This window comes from Strigops habroptila, chromosome 1, assembly GCF_004027225.2.
Source record: "Strigops habroptila isolate Jane chromosome 1, bStrHab1.2.pri, whole genome shotgun sequence".
Lineage (NCBI taxonomy): Eukaryota > Metazoa > Chordata > Aves > Psittaciformes > Psittacidae > Strigops > Strigops habroptila.
In genome coordinates, this window is record NC_044277.2 from 105,188,147 (window position 1) to 105,211,197 (window position 23,051).

The 23,051-nt window shown below is 40.2% G+C and overlaps 1 protein-coding gene across 4 annotated transcripts in view; it reads left to right on the forward strand.

The window, feature by feature from the left end:
• The window catches only part of DPP6 (dipeptidyl peptidase like 6), a 560,201-nt gene that overhangs the window by 382,151 nt on the left and 154,999 nt on the right, over positions 1 to 23,051 (forward strand). For all 4 annotated transcript variants that reach the window (XM_030488693.1, XM_030488709.1, XM_030488690.2 and 1 more), the window contains exons 2-3: positions 2,349 to 2,463; positions 10,236 to 10,334. In XM_030488693.1, the coding sequence (XP_030344553.1) occupies positions 2,349 to 2,463; positions 10,236 to 10,334 (214 nt within the window). The remainder of the gene's footprint in view (positions 1 to 2,348; positions 2,464 to 10,235; positions 10,335 to 23,051) is intronic.

Consider the following 23,051-nt stretch of genomic DNA (forward strand, 5'->3'; position numbering starts at 1 on the left):
CTTGCTTCTTATCAGAGAAAATTTCCTGATGGAATTTTGAAATTAGAGTGAAAACATTCCTTTCTGCTTCCTTGCAGTGTATTAAACCCCAATGTTTGGTTTATGAATAGTTTTCCTCCTCTTGATACACTAGAAATTCCCAGTCTTTTTTGTTGTGATTTTGCTCAAATGTTGACTGGATGCTTGAAGAATTAATGAGCTTATGATGTGATAATAGATTCAGTAGAAGCACTGATATCCTGAAAGCTTGAGCATGTGTGGGGATTTCCATCACACTGGGACTCATGGATGGGGAAACCTCACTTAATGCAAGGTTTTATTAAGCTTTTGAACTACATCTGGCTTTATAGATCTAATTCAAGTCTGTGAACTATTTTCGTTCAGTTTTTTTAACTTCTGACCATTCAGAAGGGAGAGAGTTGTTATTTTCAGGAATGTGACTGTTGCCGTCAGTCCTGTAATGTTGTCAGTGTCTTACCTCTGTCCTTAGACACTCTTAGGGCATGGCTGGGTGGTTGGCACTGTGGTTTCTCGACTGCTTCTCCTCAGTTTTCCTGTCACCCCACTAGGTCCCACTGTGCCCTGCTGTGAAAGGAAGAATATTTCTGCCACTTACTAAGAAGCCTTGGATTTTTTTCCCTGGCTTTATCTCACAGTTTGTGTGTGACCTTGGGAATGTCGCAGACTCTCTTTTGAGCCTATTTACATCACCTGAAAAGTGGAGACTGTAGCAGTTTCCTAAAAAAGGTGTTAGAAGACTAAATCAAGATTTGTATTCATGCTTAGGGTAAAGATGTTATAAAAATGCAAATATTTGTATTCTTTCTGTTTGCTTATTGGTAAATTTGCATTTCTCAAGGCACCTGACCTACTTTTCAGATTTTTCTCCAGTAAAAATAATAAACTATAAATTTGTTCCTTCTAATTGTTTTTCATTTTAAATAGAAAACCAAGTGCAAATGATGGGAAGGCAAAGAGGGGAGATAATGCTAACTCTCTTTGCCAGAAGGAAGAGAACCACTCTGTCTTTTCCAGAACTAGAATAAATAATGAAATACAGATGCTACCTCAATTTTTAATGCCTCAAACCTGGCTTTCTGTTGCAGATTTGTAGCATTTGTAATGGAAAAGTCATTATACTGTGTATAAAAAAAAAGTTACAGTAAGTGAAACAAACTCTCTGAATTACAGATCTTAGTCTATTATAAAGCTTTTAATTTTCCTGAGAAAAAGAAAGAAGAATCTTCTAGAAGTACCAGCATGTCTGACTTAGACCCACCATCCCTCATAATAAAGTAAATGAGGCAAAAATCCTAAATTGGTGAGGTCAACAAAGAGGAGGAGCATCCAGAGCTCTTCTGGCTGTGAGGCCAGATCCTTTGAGTACAAAGAGGAGGAGCATCCAGAGTTGTTCTGGCTGTGAAGCCAGATCCTTTGAGTGAATTCAGCCTTCCAAGGAAGTGAAGTGCACTGATATTTAAGACAGTTCCTGGGGATGCTTCAATGTGTGCGTGAAATCACATTTAATGTGCAGTGCTAAAAGGAATACAGCAAAAAGCATGAAAAGGATAAAGTGCAATATTTTTTTAAGATCTTGTGAATGCAAACACAGCACTTCATGAAAGCCTCAGTCTTGAGAGCAAGAGTGCTATATACATCGTAGACAGAACATATGGTACAACCACAGTGAAATCAAAGCTAATAAGTGAATAGTAATGGAGCTTTTATTCTAAAATTTTAAGGATGTGATAAAATTTAATGTATATGCTAGACGTGAAGCCTGTCTTCATGTGCTTAGACCTACCAACCTAGATATTTCATGTAAAGTGGCACGAGGAGATGTGACGTTTTCAGGGAAAGCAGAAAAGTTCACCATGGGGATATTCTTATTGATTTTTATGTCCATACATGACCCTGTGAATTATTTATCTTCCTATATTCTTCTCTGGCATCTTATTATACCGGTCTCTTGAAAAAAACCGGTCTCTACTGTAAAATTCTTTATTCCCAGACCTAACGAGGGTTGGCAGGAAATTGGCTTTTGATAAGTGAGTTTGGATGAGTGCTCATGTGGGCAGCTGGTGCCCATATGCAAGGAGGCAATGGGGAGTGTGGGTTTCACTACCAGGCATCCTATGGGTGCATTGCATTTATTCATGGCATAATATTTCTTGGGATGGATTCAAATGATTCCAAAATGTATTATAATGATGCGAATATTTGGTTTACTGGCCTCACCCATGGTGCATGGTGTATTTCTGCCGACATAGGTTGCTGTTTGAATTCTGCTGTTTGTTTCCTTGTCTAAGTGCCTTTTCTAAACGTTCACTTTCCTTTGATGTTTCTAGGAGCTGGTGGGGAGTAATCCTCCTCAAAGAAACTGGAAAGGAATTGCAATTGCCTTACTTGTTATTCTCGTTATCTGCTCCCTGATTGTCACCTCTGTTATACTCCTGACACCAGGTATTTATAACCTTTGACTCACTTCCATTCTGTTTTTCATCTGTAAACTGTTTGCAAACTGACTGCAAAGTTGACATCAAAGGAATCATCCTACCTGTTCTTTATCTTGATGTGATGCTGAGTTCAAGGCTATTCTTAGGTAGACTGTTTTAGAGTTTTGCATTTCAATTCAAAGATGAGGGCTGCAGAGCTGAAGGTACAGATTTGAAACTTGGTTGCCTAAATGTAGATGGGCAGTGTCATTTTAGATGTGCAGGGTATGAAAGACATCTACATAGGGCAATCAGTTAGGACATAGGACTTCCTGAAGTTTGTGCCCACATGGAGCAGCAGCCGCCAGTTGGGTGGCATATCTTATGCTTAGGCACCTAAATCCCATCCTGTTCAGCTGGATCGATTCTTAGATCAGACCATTGTGTTTCAGCTTTACAAAACAATTCCAGATAACTATGTGGCAGATGATAGCACTTAATCACAGTAAGTAATTAGTAACTTCCCAATAAGGGATTCTTTATATTTATCCCCTTACCAAGTTTCAGCAAAGTTCTTTGCACATAACCTCTCTAAGTTACTTCTCCTACAGTAGCTTCTGAGGTTGTAGGCTTGAATTTTAATGGAGTATCATTATGATTATTGATTATTACGTATTTATCCGGCCCTATAAATTTCCATGCCTACTTACAGAGTAGAAATAATGCTCTTTCATGGCTCTGAGAAGATTGTGATCAGAGTACAAAAAGACAAACAATTGAGAGACAAGACATAGAAAAGAGAATTCATTGTCAGAAATGGTGAGGAGCTACAAAACACAGGAGAAGGCAGAAGGTTCCCTGCAGAGGGACTTACTTAGAGAAGAAAAGGGACTACTTCTTGGATGAGTGCATGCGATTAGGGGACAGCAGGACAGAGAGCACACTGCTGAGAAGGGGAATGGAGGAAAGGGAGAAATGAAACCTTAGGAAATGGAAGAGCACAGGATGATGAAGTGGAAAAATGAGATGAAAGTTGTGTGGGAAAAATTTCTAGCTCATACTTTATGAACTGACATGCAGTTCAGCAGATCTGGGCCATCTTCCCTGGCACAATTCTTACCCCACATCCTGCTGGGACTGGAGACAGTGATAAATCAAGAAATACAGGACTGCACTGAGTTAATTCAAAAATAAGTGAAACAATTGCTACATTATTCTTCTGATTATATGTCATCATGCCACGTTCAGTTTATTTCACGCTAACCTGAAGTTTTTAGTGTAAACGTAAGTAGCACATGGTCATGCTGGAGTAATAACACAATTAAATTAATTAAGGTTAAGCTTAATTAAGGATCATTTTTGAAATTACTTTTGCTAGGGTTCAGATTTAACACTTTTGGACAGTGTACTGCATTTGTCTCTGAGATGTTTTGGACCATGGTCCAGGGGCTCTACTCACATCAGGCACCACTTACTTGCAGTGAGAAATATCATCCCTTACCCATTAAGTATGGAAATGTTGCTTTCTGTTTTACCGAAGTGTAACCCCAGACTTTTCAAAACTTCACACCAAAGCCTACATTTCTAAACCCATACCTGTAAGCTTCAAGAAGCTGTCACTGGCTCATACTGCATAGATGAGACTATGCAGTCTCCATCAAAGAGCAGGATTCCATATAGGTAGATACATGGGGAGAAGCATAAACATACCTGTATAGTACTAAATACAGTTGAAGTCTCTTTATAATGATGGTCAGAATGATAGCTGGTGAGGATTTAACGCTTCTTGTTTCAATTCTGGGTTCAACTATAGACCTCATTTAGGACTTCTCCTGAATGCTACTCCCAATTCTCCATAAAGAAAATCACACATAAAATCCAATAATGACTATTATGACTACAGACGCTGCAGTTCTGTTGGCCAGCTAAGTGCCTAAACAGAAAAGGTGTACTGAACATTGAGACCTGTAGCTAATGTTCTCTAATTTAGGAAAACACAAGTAAATGTGGATTATTACAATGACCTTCTATTTTACGTAGTTGAAGTGGGAATGTGAAATACCCACACTCAGTTATAAATAAAAGTCACAAGTGTGTTTGTGTGTTTATATTTATATATGCCTACAAAAAGACATTATCTGTTTGGGATATGTATGCACACGTGTATACACATAAATAACACAGTTATTACTATGTACTTAGCAACAACTCCAAAGAGCATTTTTGAGAGGCTCTCTGTGCTTAAAAGTTAAGAATATGCAGTCATATCCTATGATAAAATTTCCATTCGTGTTTTTTGAGATTTCTGATTACCTGATTTTCTGGTCAACTGGATTTAGGTTGCTTTTTCCCCTGCTGGTGTTTCAGAACTGTCCTCCACATGCAAATATAAAAACTGTGAGCTCAGTACTGCTTCTGTTTTTATTATAGATCCAGACTGCTTCGTGGTGAGACTCTGCCAAGGATAAAATAGATCTCTTAGGTTGCTGCTGTGGTTTGGCAGCAGCTGAGTTCAGTCTTGTTTTGGGCCACTGGTCTTGGAGCTTGTTACGAGGGCACACTATGGCAGAGGGTGACAGGAGGCTCATTTCACAGGCATTTCCCACTGGCCAGTGCTAAGTGAGACATTGAGGCTGGTTTGACAATTGTAAAAAGTATTGCATTGCCAGTCTTGTCTGGGGATAGCACACCTTAACAAGGTAGGAGCGGGGAAGATGGAGAAGCAGCAGAGTCTGCATTTCCCTGCCATAAAATAGTTCACTGGAAGCAGAAATGTGCATGCTTTGGTAGCCAAACTGAAAAACAAGTGATGGCTATTTGAACAAGAGGTGAGGAAGGGACAGGAAGACAGCGAAGGAAGGAAGCAAAGCAGTTTTGTGGATGTTCATGGGGAGCTGCTGCCAAGCATAGAGTGACATCAGAAAAAGAAAAACAAAACAAAAGAAGAAAACCGCTTTCACTTCTGAGACACTGTGAAATGTCTCAAGTGGAGTGATTCAGTCTGGCATGGACAGAACACAGTGCTTGAGAATACTTCAAATATTTTTAAGTCTTCCTTCTGATGATAATAATGGAGTCCAGCCTGACACTGTCATACTAGTACAAACAGCCTTCTGCTTTTTACGTCTGCATTCCTTACTTGTTCCCGTCTATCTTGGTCCTCTTCCTGGCTGGCAAACCATTCTTCTCTAGGTATGTTGCTGTTGGCTTGAAGGCCTCTTTTGCAGTGCAGTATCAAGGCATGCAATGCAGAGATGCTCTCAATCCAGTGCGGAACATCATGCAATGTCTACAGAGAGTAATTTGGGACATATGGGATAAGGTGCAGCACGCAGTCTTGTAGTCCATGTTCAGACAAAGAAAAGTGGACCCATAATTTGCGTCATAATGGTGGTATTTCCCATTACTGTGAAAACTGGGGTAGTCTCCTGGGGTGTCTCCTGCAAAACCAAGAGCGAGTGGTAAAGTGCAGAATAGGGAAGGTTTACTTAGCAGAGCAGATAATGATTAAGGTATTTAATAATTGAGAAAAAAGGAGATTTATATCTGTTCATGATTCTTTTGCAAATCAGCCCAAACCTTTAAAGAAGGTTTTAACTCTGGATTCAGCTGCAGAAAGGCTGAAATCCCTACTGGTCTGGATTTCTCAGAGGCAGGTCACTCACCCTGCTTTAAGATTAGCTTAGAAACTGGAAGCAGTGCTCTTTGCATTCAGCAGACAGTGTAATTACAGTAGCAGTGCTTTATTGCTAGCTAACACTTAGGTCTTATAAAAATCCTAATAAAATTTCAGCATTTCTATGATTTGTATATCCTTTGGTATTCTAGAACAAAACTCTCAAAAGAAGCAGTAGCTGATGAAAGTTTGCATTTAATTACACTGTAGTACACTGCATGCACACAATTGCTTATTCTGAGGTTCTCCAATTTTATGTGTGAGTCCTGCCATTCCACCCACCTTTGAAAATGTGAAGCTATTTATACAAACGATAAAAGTATGGGACTGAGCCTCTCCTAACTGGCATTTGCTCACTTGTCGCAGCGTATGGCACCTGTATGGGTCCCATCCTAGCAGTGTTGTGTATTTATATAAAGACATGCAAAACCTTACAGAGATGCATGTGTGTGCATGTGCATACACACATATCAAAGCTGAAGAGAGGACCCAATCCTACAGACTTTTGCTAGTCAAGAAGAGCAAGAAAATATTCTGTGACCAGCTAAGCAGGAGTGTAATTTGTTTGTTCACATTTGTTATACAAAAATGTATGTTATATGCCATTTGAAAAAGCTGGGATTTTACAGAAGGGAGAACAGCTGCCCACTATCTTTTGTGTACAGAGAGGTCATCTGGGGGAAAAGAGGGTTTAGGTCTGCCAGGGAGAAAAGCAGGTATGCTGAGGTGAGAAGGGAGCTCCTGGCATGCTGGCCACCCAGAGGTGGACATGCATGGACACACATTCACCCACATACTTACAGTGCACAATAATCTGAGACATATCTGAGAAAAGCATCTGACACTGACCTATAGTTGAGCCTCAAGGATGACAGAAAGAGAGATGGCAACCCAAAGGTAACAGAAACCTTCTGACCCATCAAGCAGCCTCTGAGCATTGCTGGAGTTGAGAGGAAGCTTGAAAGAGAGGATTGGTACTACAGAGGCAAAACAGGCAGGGAGGTCTGCTCATAGCCCTTTTCTGATTGAGTTTTCTGGATTTCCAGAGGATCTTCGTTCTGTTTGTGTTCTGGGGAGCAAGGCTTTATCGGTCCAGCCCATATCCTTTTGGGTGCACTGACTTCAAGGATGAGATGGAGACAGATGAACCTACAAGGTCTAACTAACACAGGGTTCTCATCATGCCTTTAACTTTGAGTCAAATACAAAAGAGACATGATTTTCACTTGGTTTTCTCAGCATGTAACTTTGCTGATTGAATGGTGGATTTCTGACTTGGCACTCAAATTACAAGTCCTTGAGCCACATGCACTGCTGCCATGCTGCTGTTGCCTTGGGTGGCAACTGCCATCAGGGTCTTCTTGGGGCCGGAAACATGAGCACAAAAAGGTGGTGGCGCATGCTTGATCTTCTCCTTCCACAAATCCAAGGAGGGCTCAAGGTCTCTGCAGTTGAGTGCGGACACAACTTGTGTCCATCAGCTGGCTGAGATCCTCTAAGGCACACTCAGAGGCTGTTGCTCAGGGTGGATTATCTGAGATCCTACGATTGCACTTCTTCCTCCACAAATGTCTCCACTGGGGCCAGGAGAATGGAGTGGGCATTCTTTATGAGTGCTCTGACTTACCTGTGTGTTAGATGAGAGGTCAGTAAATCTGAATGCTTTACTAAAAAATGGTCGTTTGATTGATTATTTAGTTATTTGTTTTCTCCCCAGCTCTTTGGCTGATTAATGTTTTCCATGGTTCATTATAGGACCTATTGCAACCGTTACAGCCCATTGAAGGAGACAGAGAGGGGATCTCAACAACATGCCTTAGGGAGGCTCCTGGGTGTGCATGTTTCAGTTGCTACGTCTCCCTCTTCCTGCTTTCCCTTGTGAGGCGTTTGAAGTGCTGTGAACGTATAGAGGTGGTGCAGCTCCCAGACTGGCTGTCTCCATCCTGCACAAAAGGAGGGAAAGAGATAGGCTTCCCACCCTGCCTCTTCCCAAGTCTCCATCTCAGAGGCTGTATGTGGGCTCCAATCTTGTGCTCCACACTGCCTGACCTCCCTAGGTATCCAGTGCTGGAGCCTTGAACCATCGTGGGAGCTACCTGGAACAGTTTTCTGGAGTTTCTCTGCCCTATATTTTCCATTTTAATAAATAAAGTTATGCAGAAGAACTTGGCATAATGCTGTCACACAGTGGGATTTGGCTGAGGACTTGTATTAATGTGTCTTGGTGTTTGGAAGCCACGTTGAGAAGTGTGATTGAAACCTTATCCAGGCTTGGAAAAAATATGAAAATTGAAGAATATAATTTAGTATAGTAAAAATGATAGTTTGTATTGAAACACCTTTTAGTGGAACAGGACACTGTTAAGAGGTAGTTTTCAGTGATCTCAGGTAGCTCAGGGGCTTCAATTTAGTGGAGTAAAGAAGACTTCTTTCCTATAATAAATGGCTTCAGAGAGTCTGATTCCACAGTTTCTAATCGCAAGTGTGTTCAGTGCAAGAAGTTTAGTGCTAAACAATGTTAAAGATAGCTAAGGCTGCATGATACTAACAAACTTCAGGCATGAGGATGATGTACTGAGGAGAGATGCCGAAGCACACATCCCTGCTGTGAAATACTCAGAATATGGCCTTACATGTTCCTTTAAAGAGCAAATGTGTTTAACACTGACTGAGAGCTTTCCATGAAAATATTTTTTCACCAAAAATTTGAATGTTCAATGGAAGTTATTCATAAAAGGTGACTGCTTGTCATAACAAAAAAGAAAAAAAATACTTTTGGTGGAAAAAAAAAGAAGGAATATATTAATGAAAATTTTAGGGTTCAATTTTTCTCTAAAAATTGCAGCTTTGAGAAAATTAAAATCCATTTTTTATATTAACTAATTACCCACTATAGAATTCTGTGATAAAATACATGTATTCTTCATCTCTAGGGCCCAAGAACCCATTGATTCAACATAAACACTTCTGTTACAGGCCCAGGAGCCTCTGTGTTGTGTTTATGAGAACTTACATAGTGGAGAGGTGCTGATAGAAATTAGAAGATGTTAGCTGTGACAAACTTCAAGTGATTAAATTTGTGCCTTGGTGTCATTCAGCTGGACCCATGCGTGTTTAGTCTTGGTGACATCCTAGATGGGACAGATTTCCTTGTAACAATAATACATATGCAGAAAGAAATCAGTTCTATGTTTTCTTCAGATTGTGCTTTGCATCAGAATTTGTTGGCAACCTCTGACTAAATCATGAGAAATGTGGAGAAGACTGTAGAAGGACAGTGGAGGAAGACGTACAGAAAATATTTCTTTGTGGGGAAAGTGAAGAGTTAGGAAGGATGAACTAATTGAAGGACACTTACCCCAAGTTGATCTTACAGCATCTTAAACTGGCATTCTGGCTGTTTAATGTAAAAGCTGTCCAGATTCCCATGTTTGCAAAGGAAACTGTATATCCTTTCACTAGAAGTGAAAATTAGTGAAAATTAGTGAAAATTAGTATGGGCCAGCTATGCAACGCCTAAGGATTTAGGGTTCTGCCTCATAGATTTTTCAAAAATATTTCTGCAGCCAAGTGTCTGATTCCCATGGAAAATCTTCCGTTAATTCCTGAAGTAATCTGCATGAGCCCTTATAAGGCTAAATACCTTTCCAACTGTAGTTCTGCATGACAGTTTTTAAGGAGATAAAAATATAAGCTATACAAATTTGGTCACTTTTAATTACTTTTAAAAAATTTAACGGATGATTTCAGTATAGTCCTAGTGTGAAGTAGTTTTAATTCTTAGGAATAGTCAGTGTTATATAGCACTATGACATCTGTAGATGTGTTTTCATGACTTTTAAAATCTTTTTTGATCAGGTTATATCTGAAAATTTGTGATTTGGACCATATCTTGGTGGTTTTGTAGTTGCTGAGTCCAGGCATAAATAACCAGGAGGTGTCTGTTTGTGAGCCACTAGATGGTCCTTTTACAACACTGACAACTGGAAGGAGTTAAGTGCAACAGAAAGCTTAATGTGGACCGTTTCTGAATAAGATATGACATGGTTCTATTCACAGTTGCTATACTTTCAGATACATTTCAAATTTGAAGTAATGGCAGTCTGGTTTTGAATGTTTTACAGTTGAAGATAATAGCTTGTCTCAGAAGAAGAAAATAACAGTGGAAGATCTCTTCAGTGATGTTTTCAAAATTCATGACCCGGAGGCTAAATGGATAACTGGTGAGTGAGGAACGAACATGTCACAGTGTCTTTGCTTTGCCTCCTCGCTCTCTGGGAACCTCTTTTTTTTATTTCCTTGTTTATTCTTCCTGTTGTTTATTTTGCTCCTGAAGTTACAGACTCAAAGAGTAGTTGGTGTTGGAAGGGACCTCAGGAGATTATCTTGTCCAGCTCCATGCTTAAGCAAGAGCAGCTGGAGTTGCTCAGAACCATGCCCCAAAATTCAATCCTCAAATTCCTATTCCAGCTTTCCTCCTGATAAATATGCAAACACTTCTGCACTGTTACTTTAATTTTTTATTTAGGGCTCTCCTACTGGGCTCATCGATAGGCACTGAAAACTACAGCTTTTGTCCCAAAAGCTTCCAGCATTCAGTAGCTGATGTAGCACGTGATTGGAAGAAGTGGTTGGAGCACTAGCAGTCATTATTTTACCATAAACCATAAACTTCAGGTTTATATTCTCTCATCAAAACATTTTTTTTTTCCAGCAGAGAGGTGAAGCATTGCTAAGCAACAGGCAAACAGTGGTCTAGCAGCAGCTGGGCTGATGCTTGTACACAAGCCATGTGTGCTTTTTATCCTCTGCTGCCTTGCATTTTCTAGTCAGGCGAAAACCAAATAATGCTTGAATTAATGCATGTAGTATTTGCTGGAGTAGAGCTGTTTTGAGGGATGTAGATTCCAGCTCTTGCTGGAAATTGCTGCAGCCAGAACAAGCTTTGGCAAGAAAAAATGATTTGTGGTATGCTGTTCATGTAGGTTCCAGTCCAACTCCTGTTATCACTGAAGTGATTAGTTTTTCTTTTGAATTTCATAGGGAACTGGATAAAATCCATCTTTGTGTTTGGCTTTCCTAGTCTGTTATGCCCATTGGGAACCATTTTAATACCTGTAATGAAAAGAGAGAGTGTTAAAGGGTAGTGCTGAATTAACGCGTTCCCCAGCTGCCCTCAGTACAGCTGTCTCTGACTTCTCCCACCAATCAACTTCAGAGGAAAGCAATTGCAGATGATACACACCTTCACAAACACACCTGACGATGGGTGGGAACTCTTTTTCAGGCTGCATGCTCTGGGAGAATGGTGCTCCCCATAACCAGTATGTGGGTCTGAGGATAATGGAAATATTGGCTGCATTGCAGTTCAGAATTATTTGTCTAGCATCCTTTTTTTTTAGCACTGATATCCCTAATGTCCCTAATGAAGGAAAAGGTGTTTTATTAAGACCTTTAGTGCTATTTTCTTTCTTTGCTAGAGTACAAGGGAATGATAATGACTTAAACTTTTGCAGGAACAGAGAATGAAGTATTGCCATAGAGCTAGGTATATCATCTCCCCTCTGATGAGTATACTTCTACATGGATGTAAGGTATATTTTCCACAAAACTGCAGTGTTCTTTGAAAAAACAGTATTTCCCATGGTTTTCCAATTATGGTTACATACTGATGCCATATAAACTTTTATTAAGACTCCAATCTTGAATGTTTTAATATCCATCTCCATCCTCTCATGTACTCTTACTGACTCCAGCACAATTTAACATAAGTCTTGCCTGATCTGAAATTACTAAATTATTGTTCATGTAAAGGACAAAGCACTAAGCAGTATTGTGCAAACATGTATAGATATTTTAGAAGGACTTGTTCTGTTGCTGTGCTACAAATACTGATGAAATGATAATGATTTTAATATGTCAAGAGACATCTTATGAAGTCAATAGATATTCTGTAGATTTACCCAAGGGAGACTTCACATTTAAGGGCAAGAGGCTAATCTGCAATGTCATTCATCCAAGGACTCAAAGCCATTTTACAGCATTAATTACTTTTCTGTATTATAGTTGCTTTTCACAGCTTTTTCTAGCTGGCTAAGTGAGGAAATCCTGATTAAGGTCCCTGATAAGGAAGGCGAAAGACCAGTAGCCTGATTCCTAAGTGCACATTGCTATTCATCTCTCATTCTCAGTTTTTGGAATGTCAAAGCCAAACTAATAAAACTTGGTATAACAAGAGTGCTGGAATGCCTTAGCAGAAAAATTACACATTCAAAAATTGCATGTTTAAAATTGCATGACAACTCGCAAAGCCAATTGATGTTTTGTAGGGAATCTGCAGAACTGTTAAATTGTAGGTAGCTGTTTTGTATCCTTCTTCCCCTTCTGCTGCTGTTAATTATATACCAAAATATCACGGTCATTCAGAGATCTGCAAAATTCAGTCCTCCTGTTTCTTCAAAGCTCTGTTTCCTTCCTCTCCCTCTTCATTATTGCAGAAGATAGGAGTTTGGTGGCCTACTCAAAGATGAAGCATGCTACATGTTTAGGAGTAGTTGAATCATCTGAGGGATTTGCTCCCAAAATAGTTCAATCAGTAAAATACACATTTTTTTCCCAGTAAGCAGGGAGCTGATTCAAACATTCTGAAGGAGCAAGGTCTTTTCTTGGACTTGAATGAGCCTTACGACAAGTATTACAATTAAAAAGTAAATAAATAAATAGATAAAAAATTACTATTCAGGGTGGCACTTAAATCTATGCTGAAAGCTCCCTGAAACTGATAGGATGACCTGGTGTTTAAGTATTTTCTTGCTTCTCAGTGGGCAAGTGGAAAAATAACATATTTCTGATCAATTCCATTTGATTTTGTCATTCCATTGATTTTACAAGAGCTAGGGAGAAAAGAAAAAAAGGAAAAAGAAAAGAGAGAATCTGTCTCAAAACTTACATAACTACAACTTCAGTGCAAAGATTACAGGCTTTCTCTAAGCTTTCAATCACAATTTGTGGCTGGTTTATGGATATGTTTGCACCTTTTCTATTGGAATTGCAATTAAATTTACTTGCACAAAGTGAGAGATGTATGAAAGATGGAACTTTGAACCTCTTACAATTTTCGTGATGCCAATTTTCAAATTCCAATTTTAACTTTTATCTAGGGATTTAATGAAGGGAAAGAATTTTTCGTTTAATTAGCTGCTGTCTTCTACTGCCCAATTGTCATAGACTCAGTTAAGAGCACTTTGGAGGGGAGCAACACATTCATAGACCAGAACTGACTTGTCAAGAGTTTATCTCTAGTTCCACTCCCAGGAACTGCTATCACTTAGATTTGCCCCATAGTGTAAGTAAACACTGGTTTTCTTGTGAATGTTTCACTTTTCAGGACAATATAGTATAATAGTATAGTGTGTAAGGTGCAGTAGGTAGAAAGCAGTGAAACACAGCAAGTTTGAGATTGTGCTGGTGATCAAATGGCATTCCCCTGCTCTGTAATCCAAGTGCAAAGAATCTGAGCCATGTCTCTGTTCCAGCCCTGTCCATCCCCTACCTTTTTCTGTGCTCTTCTGCTCATCCCTCGCTGCCTCACACCCTGCACCATTATATTACCATCCTCTATTGTGAACTTGCCTTTACTGTACAGGTATAATTAAGTTGTCCATATGCTAAGCATGCATACGAGCATGCATAGCAGCTTATTTCATACTGTGTATTTTGAATGTGTTATTTGGACATTTCTTCGTTTGCATATCCGCCTCCATACAGTGTCAGGATTGTCCTGTGCTGGCCTTTCGTTAGCCTTCTTGTGGATGACAGATGGCCCACTCGTTAGTTTAGTCTCTAACTGCTTAGCAGTTCTGCTCTCAAGCTCCACATTACTTTGTAATTAGGCTTCACAATTATCAGGCTTTTCCTGTAATTCATCTCACACAAGATTTTATCTCATGTTTCTGAAAAGCTCCCTGGGATGCTGCAATGTTCCTGTAATGGTGGACAAAAAATGGGATAAGGAAAGATGCCAGCATTTCCTGCTGAAGAGCAGCTCAGTCACCTTATTTCTCCTGAAGACAATAATTTGTAGTCATTGTAGTCATGTAGTCATAGGCCTGGCCTGAGAAGCTGGTTGGGTTATGAGTGCCGCCTTTGTGGCCCTATGGAGCTGCAGTGATTCCTACCAGCTGTGAATTTGACCTTCAGCATCTCATAGGCCTTCCTCCCTCTTCACAGGGAGGCAGCATTGTGGCCAATGTCAAAGCAAGCAGTAGGAACTGAATTATATCATTACTTGCAGAGACTTATGCTTACCTTCTGTCTTTGTACTTAATGACAAATACATTTTGCCCACATCAAAAGTACTTGGCTGCCATTGTTGTTAGAAAAACATAATAGCAGCCTATAATAAACTGCCCGTGGTTATTGCAATTGGTTGGATGCAACATGCTGTCATTACTTACTTCGTGAAGGACGTGTTTCCAGCCTTGCTGTTGGCATCTAGCAAGACAGAGTGTATATAGCAGTGGCTGTTGCCAGGATTTTTGGCTGTATGTTAGTGATTGGAGGCTCCAACCAGGAATGCATCTTTGTTGCACTAGACACTGCCCAGACACGGCGAGGTAGTCCTTGCAGAGAGGTTGTAGCCACATGAGAATAATAAAGGTTGAAATGAAGAGCACAATGTATTCAAGCAGTGGGGCGCACTGAGGCGCAGGACACCAAAGGACACATTCAGGGTCATAGGAAGTTGACTTAAAAAAAATGTGAAAATGAAGCCCTGCTCTCTGAGGTCCCTGCCCACTCGCTTCACCTGAAACACTGGCAAAATTGTATTTATTCTTATCTGAAAAGGAACAGTGGGTAAATTAGCAAAAGGCTCTGAATGACATTTTCAGAAATGTCTCAGTTACTTGGGAACCTGCCACTCAGTGAGAGCCAGAACCACTGTGTGCCTACCTCGCATCTGAGAATGGCAGCTCGGCTTTCATCTCAAAACTCCTTCTGAAAAATGTGCTAGTAACTAATATCTAAATATAGTAGAGTAATTCTTTTATCTTTATTACTGAAGCACATATGTTTTGTTGCATGTTGTACTAGCAACATCATAGAATCTCCAGGCTCTTTTAAAGTCTAATATTAAATTTAATGACCTAGATCTAATAAAGTTTATTTACCATGTTGAAAAAAAAAACCAGGTAGTAACTGAGGTAATTTATTTCAGTTTACCTATAGTAATAATGCTCAAATCAACAATACTTGGATAGCCCAAATGCCCCCAAGTCTATTCTGTGAACTGTAAATACATTGCACTCTATTGATAAAAGCATTGATGCATTTCAAATGATGCAGATGCATGTGTAGTAAATGAATTATTTATAGTTTGGTTTGCATACATATTAAGAACTTTGTAAGTGCTAATATTTTATATTGTGAAAAAGATTTGCATTAAGGTGCTGGTTTGACATCCCTTCAGACTAAAATTGCCCTGCTAGAGAGCTAAAACACAAGTTAGCTGGAGTGCAGGCTTCTCTGGGCTGCTCGTCCACAGGCCAAAAGATTTACCGCTTCTAAGCAATCATCCAAATTGTAAGGCAGTAGAGCCTTTCCCTTGGCAAGGTTTGGCTGTTGGCATGGAGGAAAGACTCATCTTTCTGCTTGTCAGTGGAAGAACAAAGCTGCCTTCATAGAATCACAGAATTGTTAGTTGGAAGGGACCTTAGAGATCATCTAGTTCCAACCCCCCTGACGTGGGCAGGGACACTTTCCACTAGACCAGGTTGCTCAAAGGAGACCAGGTTGCTCATCCAACCTGGCATGAACACTGCCAGGGATGAGGCAGCTACAGCTTCTCTGGGCAACCTGTCTCACCACTCTCACAGTAAAAAATTGCTTCATAATGTGTAATGTAAATCTACCCTCTGTCAGTTTAAAACCATTCTCCCTTGTTGTATCCTACATACCCTTGTAAAAAGTCCCTCTCCAGATTTCTCATAAGCCCCCTTTAGGAATTGGAAGGCTGTTATAAGGTCTCCCTTGGGCAGTGCAGTTGCGGTCTCATGCATGTTTGGGATCTGTGTTTAGGAAGGAGCTACTCCTTCATGCAGGTAACCTTGAGCCCAAGTGCTGCCAGATGAGGGCCACACGCTTGCCCCAGCACCTGTCTTACGTTAAATGGAGTATGTAGTCTACTGGGATATTTGATTTGTTGCCCGCCTTGTTAAACAGAGATATACTAGTTAAATAATTTTAATGTGTTTTATATATGTGTTAAAAAATCTTAAGTGAATGGATTTACTGGTCTTAATGGTTCAAAGAAAATGTGTCCCACTCTCAATTCTGGTGTGCTAAACCTCATATCCTACCTCATGGCAGCAATTTTTTTGTGAGTGCTCTGGCCTTGCAAATGTTCTGGAAATAGTTTCTAAGGCACACAGCAGGTTACCTGAAGCATAGCACAAACCAATTGTTTTGTGGTGTTTAAGGTTTCAGTGAACTTCCAGCCCCAATTGCAAAGAGTCCCACAACCCTGAGGAGCTGTAAGAATGACCTTATCCTGAGGTACAGGCACGTCACTAAAGGAAAATGCTGCGTGGAACAGAAGAAGATACAGGGGAAGGACTGAAGAAGGCTCTACTGGTCTGACATTTCACAGAAGTGTGTGGCAGTGCTGCTCACACACCCCCTATTGCAGAGGTTTTCTGTGGATGGCCTTCAGAAACTCTGTTGTGATTCATGAGGACATCAGTGTTAGTTAAGTGAGCACACAGTGAGCTTTTAGGTAGTGTTGGTGTCAGTGGAAGTGTCCATGTACTTTAGAGATGGTTGATTACTCTTAATCTAAATGCCTTCATAAAGTGACATCCTATGCTGCCAAAGCAATAGAGGTAAGAGATAATGCTTTGTCACAACTGCTACAATGAGAAAGAAGGCATATGTTAAACTGTTTGAGCCATAATTTTGATTTTAGACCCCATCCAGGATCATCTTGTTCAGCGATTTCTGTAGATCTGTGCTCTGAAAGCACTGAAGAAAAGTTGCCCTACTCCTGCCTTTCAGCTGCTGGGCAATTGCCTAAGTTCAGTGGTGACAGTAACCTATTCACTAAAGACAGGAAACCGAGGAATTAATGGCTTTTTAAGATACTGTAATAGGCCATGGAGGAGACCATTTCTGCCATGTAGCTGGTTTGTTCATTACTGCTTGAGAGAATGAAATGAGAAATCAATTTGGCTCTTTTAAAAATTAATACAGTCTGCAGGAGCAAGCTGGGGAGAAGCTCTGTGCTGTGGCTTTACCAATGCCTCAGTGCCTGACTTGTCTGCAGTGCTGGGGTGCTGGTGAGGCATGTGCACTGCTGTTAGATGGAGAAAATCATCCTTTGGCATGTACAGTAGCTTCTGAATTTAAAGGGAGAAATGTACTGGAGAAAGTCCTGTTTGTGGAAAATCATACACCCTAGAAAAGTAGAAGTAATGCTGTAATGGTCAAATGGGGGAGGGTTGTTTGTGGGTTTCTTGAATAGCTTGATGTCTTGGAGAGTTCAAGATTTTCGTATGTGCTTATCCTTATATTCAGTAGCCTCCATAGCTAACCTGATTTCTCTAAGGCCTACTAACTAAACTCGAAACTCTAACCATTCCCCTGTGTGTCACTGACTGCTGTTGAGCCTCCGAGTCAATGTCCTCTTGAGGTACCAAAATTGGGCTTTAGATACTGAACATCTAAATACTCAGCTGCAGTAAAAAATCACCTCAGATGTTCAGTGTGCTAGCTTTATATTTGCTATATGTCTCTGCATCTTGCCAGGCTGAGCAAAGAGTGTGGCCCAGGGACAGGACCAGTGGCATGAAGGTCATCTGGGAGAAGTGAGATGAAAGGGAACGAGTGATGAGGAGGGCACTGGCAGAGTGATGCTGGACAGGGAGGACAGGCTGCACAGTCAGTCGGGCGAGAAGCCCAGGCAACAGGGAAGGATCTTGGACATGTACAAGGAGGAGCAGGAGCTGGAGTTGTACAAAGTGTGAAAAAGCCTGGAAGTCAGTACGGTGGTGTTGCCTGGGAAATGGCTTAATGGCCTAAGATGAAGAGCTGGAAAATACATTCAGTTGGAAGAGTAATATCAAAGAGAACAATTAGCAAATAGAAGATGTCTGGAAGAGGCAGGAAATGTCCTTGTATTCACTTTTCCTTCTTGTCTGGATCCAACTAACAGCTGCTCCCCATAACCACCTAATTCTGTTCCCACTGATTTTTTAAAACAGAACAGGAAAAATAGGCTTCCCCCTGACAGGCAATGTGATGGTCACACTCTCACGTGTTGGACCAGCAAGCTAATTTCCTATACTTTTTGTAGCCATTAGATAAAACAGATTCCCCATTTCCCTTTCAAGCCCAGCTCCACTAAAATTAGTGCTTTTCTCTCAATTAACTGAGAAGCGAGGCGGTGCCTCCTGCCGTGACCATGTCTGCTAGTGAGGAGCAGCTTTGGGGAATAATTTGAACAGGTGTGTGAAAACTAGGACCACTTGGGCTCCTTTGTGTGTTATATTTGTTTGCAGATTGGACGTAAAAATCCATGGGAATTAGCTAGAAGCTGCCCTCTTTTCTCCTCCCTATCATCATGCTTTTATGTCACACCTGGTGCTCAACGGCGTATCTGTGCTCTGTGTTGCTAGTGGTGAAGGCAAAGCTGCTAAATTCAGTGCTGGCTCCTTTTACCTTGCCAGCCAGGCAGACTACTGAAGCTGCACCCAGTTCACAGAGGGGAACTTTCTGATTTAAAAAAAAAAAAAAAAGGAGAACAGCAGGAATGGAAATAGGAAGGAAACAGCACACTGCTACAGGGAGCGGCTGCATCCGTGAGGGACTTTTGAAGATGTGGCTCACATCAGCAGTGTTCCTGCTGCTGGAAGAAGGGAAACGCACGTGGCAGTTCTGCCTACGTGCTTAACAGTTTGAATCCAGTTAAAAAAGGATCTTTTTTTTCCATGTGGTTCAGAGTGGTTTGAAGTCAAAACCTGCTGTTCTCAGAAAGCCACTGGTTTCACAGGGGTTTAAGTGGGAAAGGGATTATGTGTTGTCTCAGTGGGTGTTAGTTAAAAATCCAAATGAACAACAAGAGGTACAGTGTGATACTGATAGATATGCTTCTAAGTTGACACCTGCCAAGCGGCTAATGGTAAGCTCCCAGTTGTCCTGAGCCCCGGGGAAGGGGGGACTGCTGTGACAAAAATTGTCCTCAATAAACTTTTAAAAGAATGGTCATAATTGCAGTCTGGATGGTTGAATTTCTATTCAAATAAATCTGTGGTGGGCTTGTTTTGTTTTGTTTTTTTCTTTTGCCTCTTCAAAAGAGGGAGGGAACGCAGGAAAGAGGAGGGAGAGAAATAAGGAAAGCTGTACTTCTGGATGATGGAACAAGCTGAATGCAGCAGAGGGTGATGGTCTTCTCCCTTGCCTAGGAGGTTGGCACTGTCTCATCATGAGGAGGGTTGCTTCAGGAAGGAGTAAGGAATATATTTCATTTAGGTCCAGTACTGCTAAGAAAATCTGGGTACGTAGATGGGGAGCTCAGTTTCAAACTGTAGGTAAGGGAGATCATGAATGAGGGTTTGCATAAATTTTCTAAAGGTTTTCCTAACAATTGGGCTGGTGTAAAGGTGGAAACATTTGGAGAAAGGATCACCTAGGAGATGAGCACCTAGGGAAAAACAAAGGGAAGAGATGAGGTGCATAGTTGCAGGATATGCTGGGCAAGAAGCACATTCAAGGGATGATCATAAAGGGATGATGGAGAGGGGAGAGTTCTTCAGGGTGTTTGGGCCTCTTGTTAAGCAGCTGATCCTGATTACTATGTAGTGCTGGTACTGTCAGTAGTGATATCCAGAAAGGTTTACGTCTTTTGATACAGTCCATCTTTAGGTGCCCTCTATTCTGTAGAAGGCAACTTGCTTTCTTTCTTTTTTTTTTTAACCAAGGCAATTTTCCATTTTTCACACTGCCCTCTACAACTTTGGTTACTTCTTGGAGATCTTTACTTGATGCAAAGCACATTTTCCTAAGTCAGTAGCTTTCCCTGAGCTTGCTCCAGTGCTCTTGGACACTTGTTGAACATGGATTAATTAGATCAGTATGTATTCTTCCACTTGTTCCTTTTAATGAACATAAAATAAACATGTGCTGAGATGTGAAAATTTCATCATTTGGAGGCAGGAAATACTGTATTTCTAGTAATTAAACTTTATCTCAAATATTTATAACTGAAAACTTTGCAGGCAAAGATTTACTTATCTAAGAAAGGAAGTCTCTCATGAGGTTGGATCTTCTGACTGTGTTAAGCTGTTAAACGTATAAGAAGCAGTACTATTTTTTGTTTTCTTACATGAAATAGTACCAGACTTATATAATTCATTAAAAGAAATTTAGAATAAGATAATTATCACTGATCAAGGGAATATAATTATACTTTAAAATGTAGATATACAAATCTTACATCATTGAAAATTCAGTTAAGAACAGAAGAGACCAAAGGTTTGCCCAGCCCAAAATTCTGTCTCTGTGACAGGCAATATGTGTGTGCACAAGGATGAGTGAGAGGGCAGCAAACTTCATGCACTTTTTAGGTCAGGGAATTACCAAATCCTATTGTAGTTTTTCTGTTTCATAACCCAAAATGTTTTTCTCCTCCAAGTCACTTGCCAGATGTCCTCCAGACCCTCTTGCATCCACCATGTCCTTTGTCAACTAGTTTCAGAGGCCTAAGACCTATCACATAAGGAACGTCTTCCTTTTGCTTACTTGGAAGCTTGCTCCTATTTGCTCTGCTTGATGGGCTTTAGATCAGGACCTAGAACCATCCTTGTCATTTCTTGAATGTTTTCCATCTCTAATATATCATTTTAGAGAAGGTGGGAGCTACATAGAAGGAGTGCATAGAAGTATTGAGGTTGGCTTTTCAAATGTGTTCAAATGATTTAAGTTTCACGACACTGTAAGGCAAATGCATGCATGTAATATAATTTGTTTGACCCCCACCCAAAAAGTCACTGTGTTAGAGTTAAAATCTATAGGTCCTGGTGCCAAATTATACCATACTGAGTGATCATGATGCCATAAAATCATGTGATAGAGATCCCCAGAAGGACTTTCCCAGATTTGTGTGAAACCAGGACTGGGTCTATACACATGCTCCTGCATTTTAAAGGCTGATGATTACTTTGCTGACATTTCTTTCCATTGCCAGTAACAAAAATAATCCCTGATAGAAAATAGGGTGGTCCTGTAAGTGATCCTGAGACAGAAATGCTGAGAAATGATCCCTTATTATCAAAGCGTAACACCTCTTAAAATCCACTTCTAGTCTCATGCTTAGCAAGGTAAGAACACATGTATGAAGAGATGAAAGAAGGAAAACAAAATGCAAGGAAAAGGAGAGTGAGAAACAACTCACTAGAACATTTGATTGATGGAGAGAAAGATCTGAACATGTAACCACCAGGTTTGTGTATGACTGGGCACGGTGTTTGCCTTCACAATGCTGCCAGCTGGGTATGATGCCAAATTTTCAATTTGCTACTTGATTTAAAGTCCCAGCTTCTGAGGACAGGTGACTTACAAAAATACTTACTTTGATTCAGAAAGAATATGAAATAAATCTTAAAAATGTTAGGACTCAAAAACATTATTAAAATTATATCTAAATGGCCATTCAAAATGTAACATATTTGAAAGGTTAATTAAAAGAATCCAATGTTTAATTTCATTAGAAAATATATTTTAAAGATATCAGGTTCTTTTGAAGTCTTATACCTGATTTGTTAATTCTTAAGATTTGTAATAATTCAGTCTGGATAATTGGCTTCAAAGCATTTTCGCTTTCCAGGGAAAGCAGATTACAATGACATGGATGGAGAAAACGTAGTCTAGTAAAAAGGCAATTGGAAATTTCAAAGCTCAAGCCAATAAGAGAAAAAAAAAGTTTCAGCTCAGAAGCAAGTTCCCCATAAAGGGCAAAATTTTGAATCTACTGGATGAATGATGGTTATTTTGGCATGCATTGAACCTTGTAAAAAATCAACTGTACATTGCAGGAGTGGTAAATCTAGCAGTTCAAAGACTTTGGGATCATTGCAGTTATGTTCAGTGTGGTCATTTATGCAGAATAAGTCAGTCCAGGTGCTGCTTGGAAACATTGGCCTTGCCTTACATGCAGTGTAGTAATATCTGAATACTGTGGTACCTTCAGGCAGGCTGAGAAGAACCAGCAGAACTTGAGACAAACATACAAAATCCACCAATTCTGCCTGGATCAAGTGTCCAGAAAGTTTTCCAATAGTCTAATTTACTGTCACCCTAATAAACACTTGTTCTCTGCTCAGCAGTCAATTTTCCTATTTCCTAGTGGACAAGAGCCCATGCCCCAAACCTGCTCCTGCAGCTGGTGCTGCTTTCTCAGCCGGCTGGCAGCATCAGCAGAGAGTGGAGCCAGTGAGGGCTAGGGCTGGCCCATCTGCCCCATAATGGGGTTAATGCACGTACTCTGAGCCATGTGTAGCTGTTTTCACTGCTGTTTATTATTGCTTTGGTTGATGAACTGACTCATTTTACACGACATATTTCTTGGAAGACTTGCGCATAAGCCAGGACCCTTATTAATAATTTGGAGGTATCTTTTATTTCCTTATTCACCTTCTCAGTGGGAGTGTGGGCTGTGAATTGTGACATAAAAAAATGTCCTAAAGCCTTTTTTTAAAATATCACCATTTATATAAGTGTACATATATATATTTGTTCCACGTGTTCCCTACTTTACTTCTTCTAGGGTTTAATTCCAGGTTTAATTTCAGGGCAGCATTTGTGAGAATTTACTGTCACCTTTTGCCTTGAAGCATTTAGCTGATACCAAACTTGGTAGCATGAATAAGATATGGCCTTAAAACAAATTA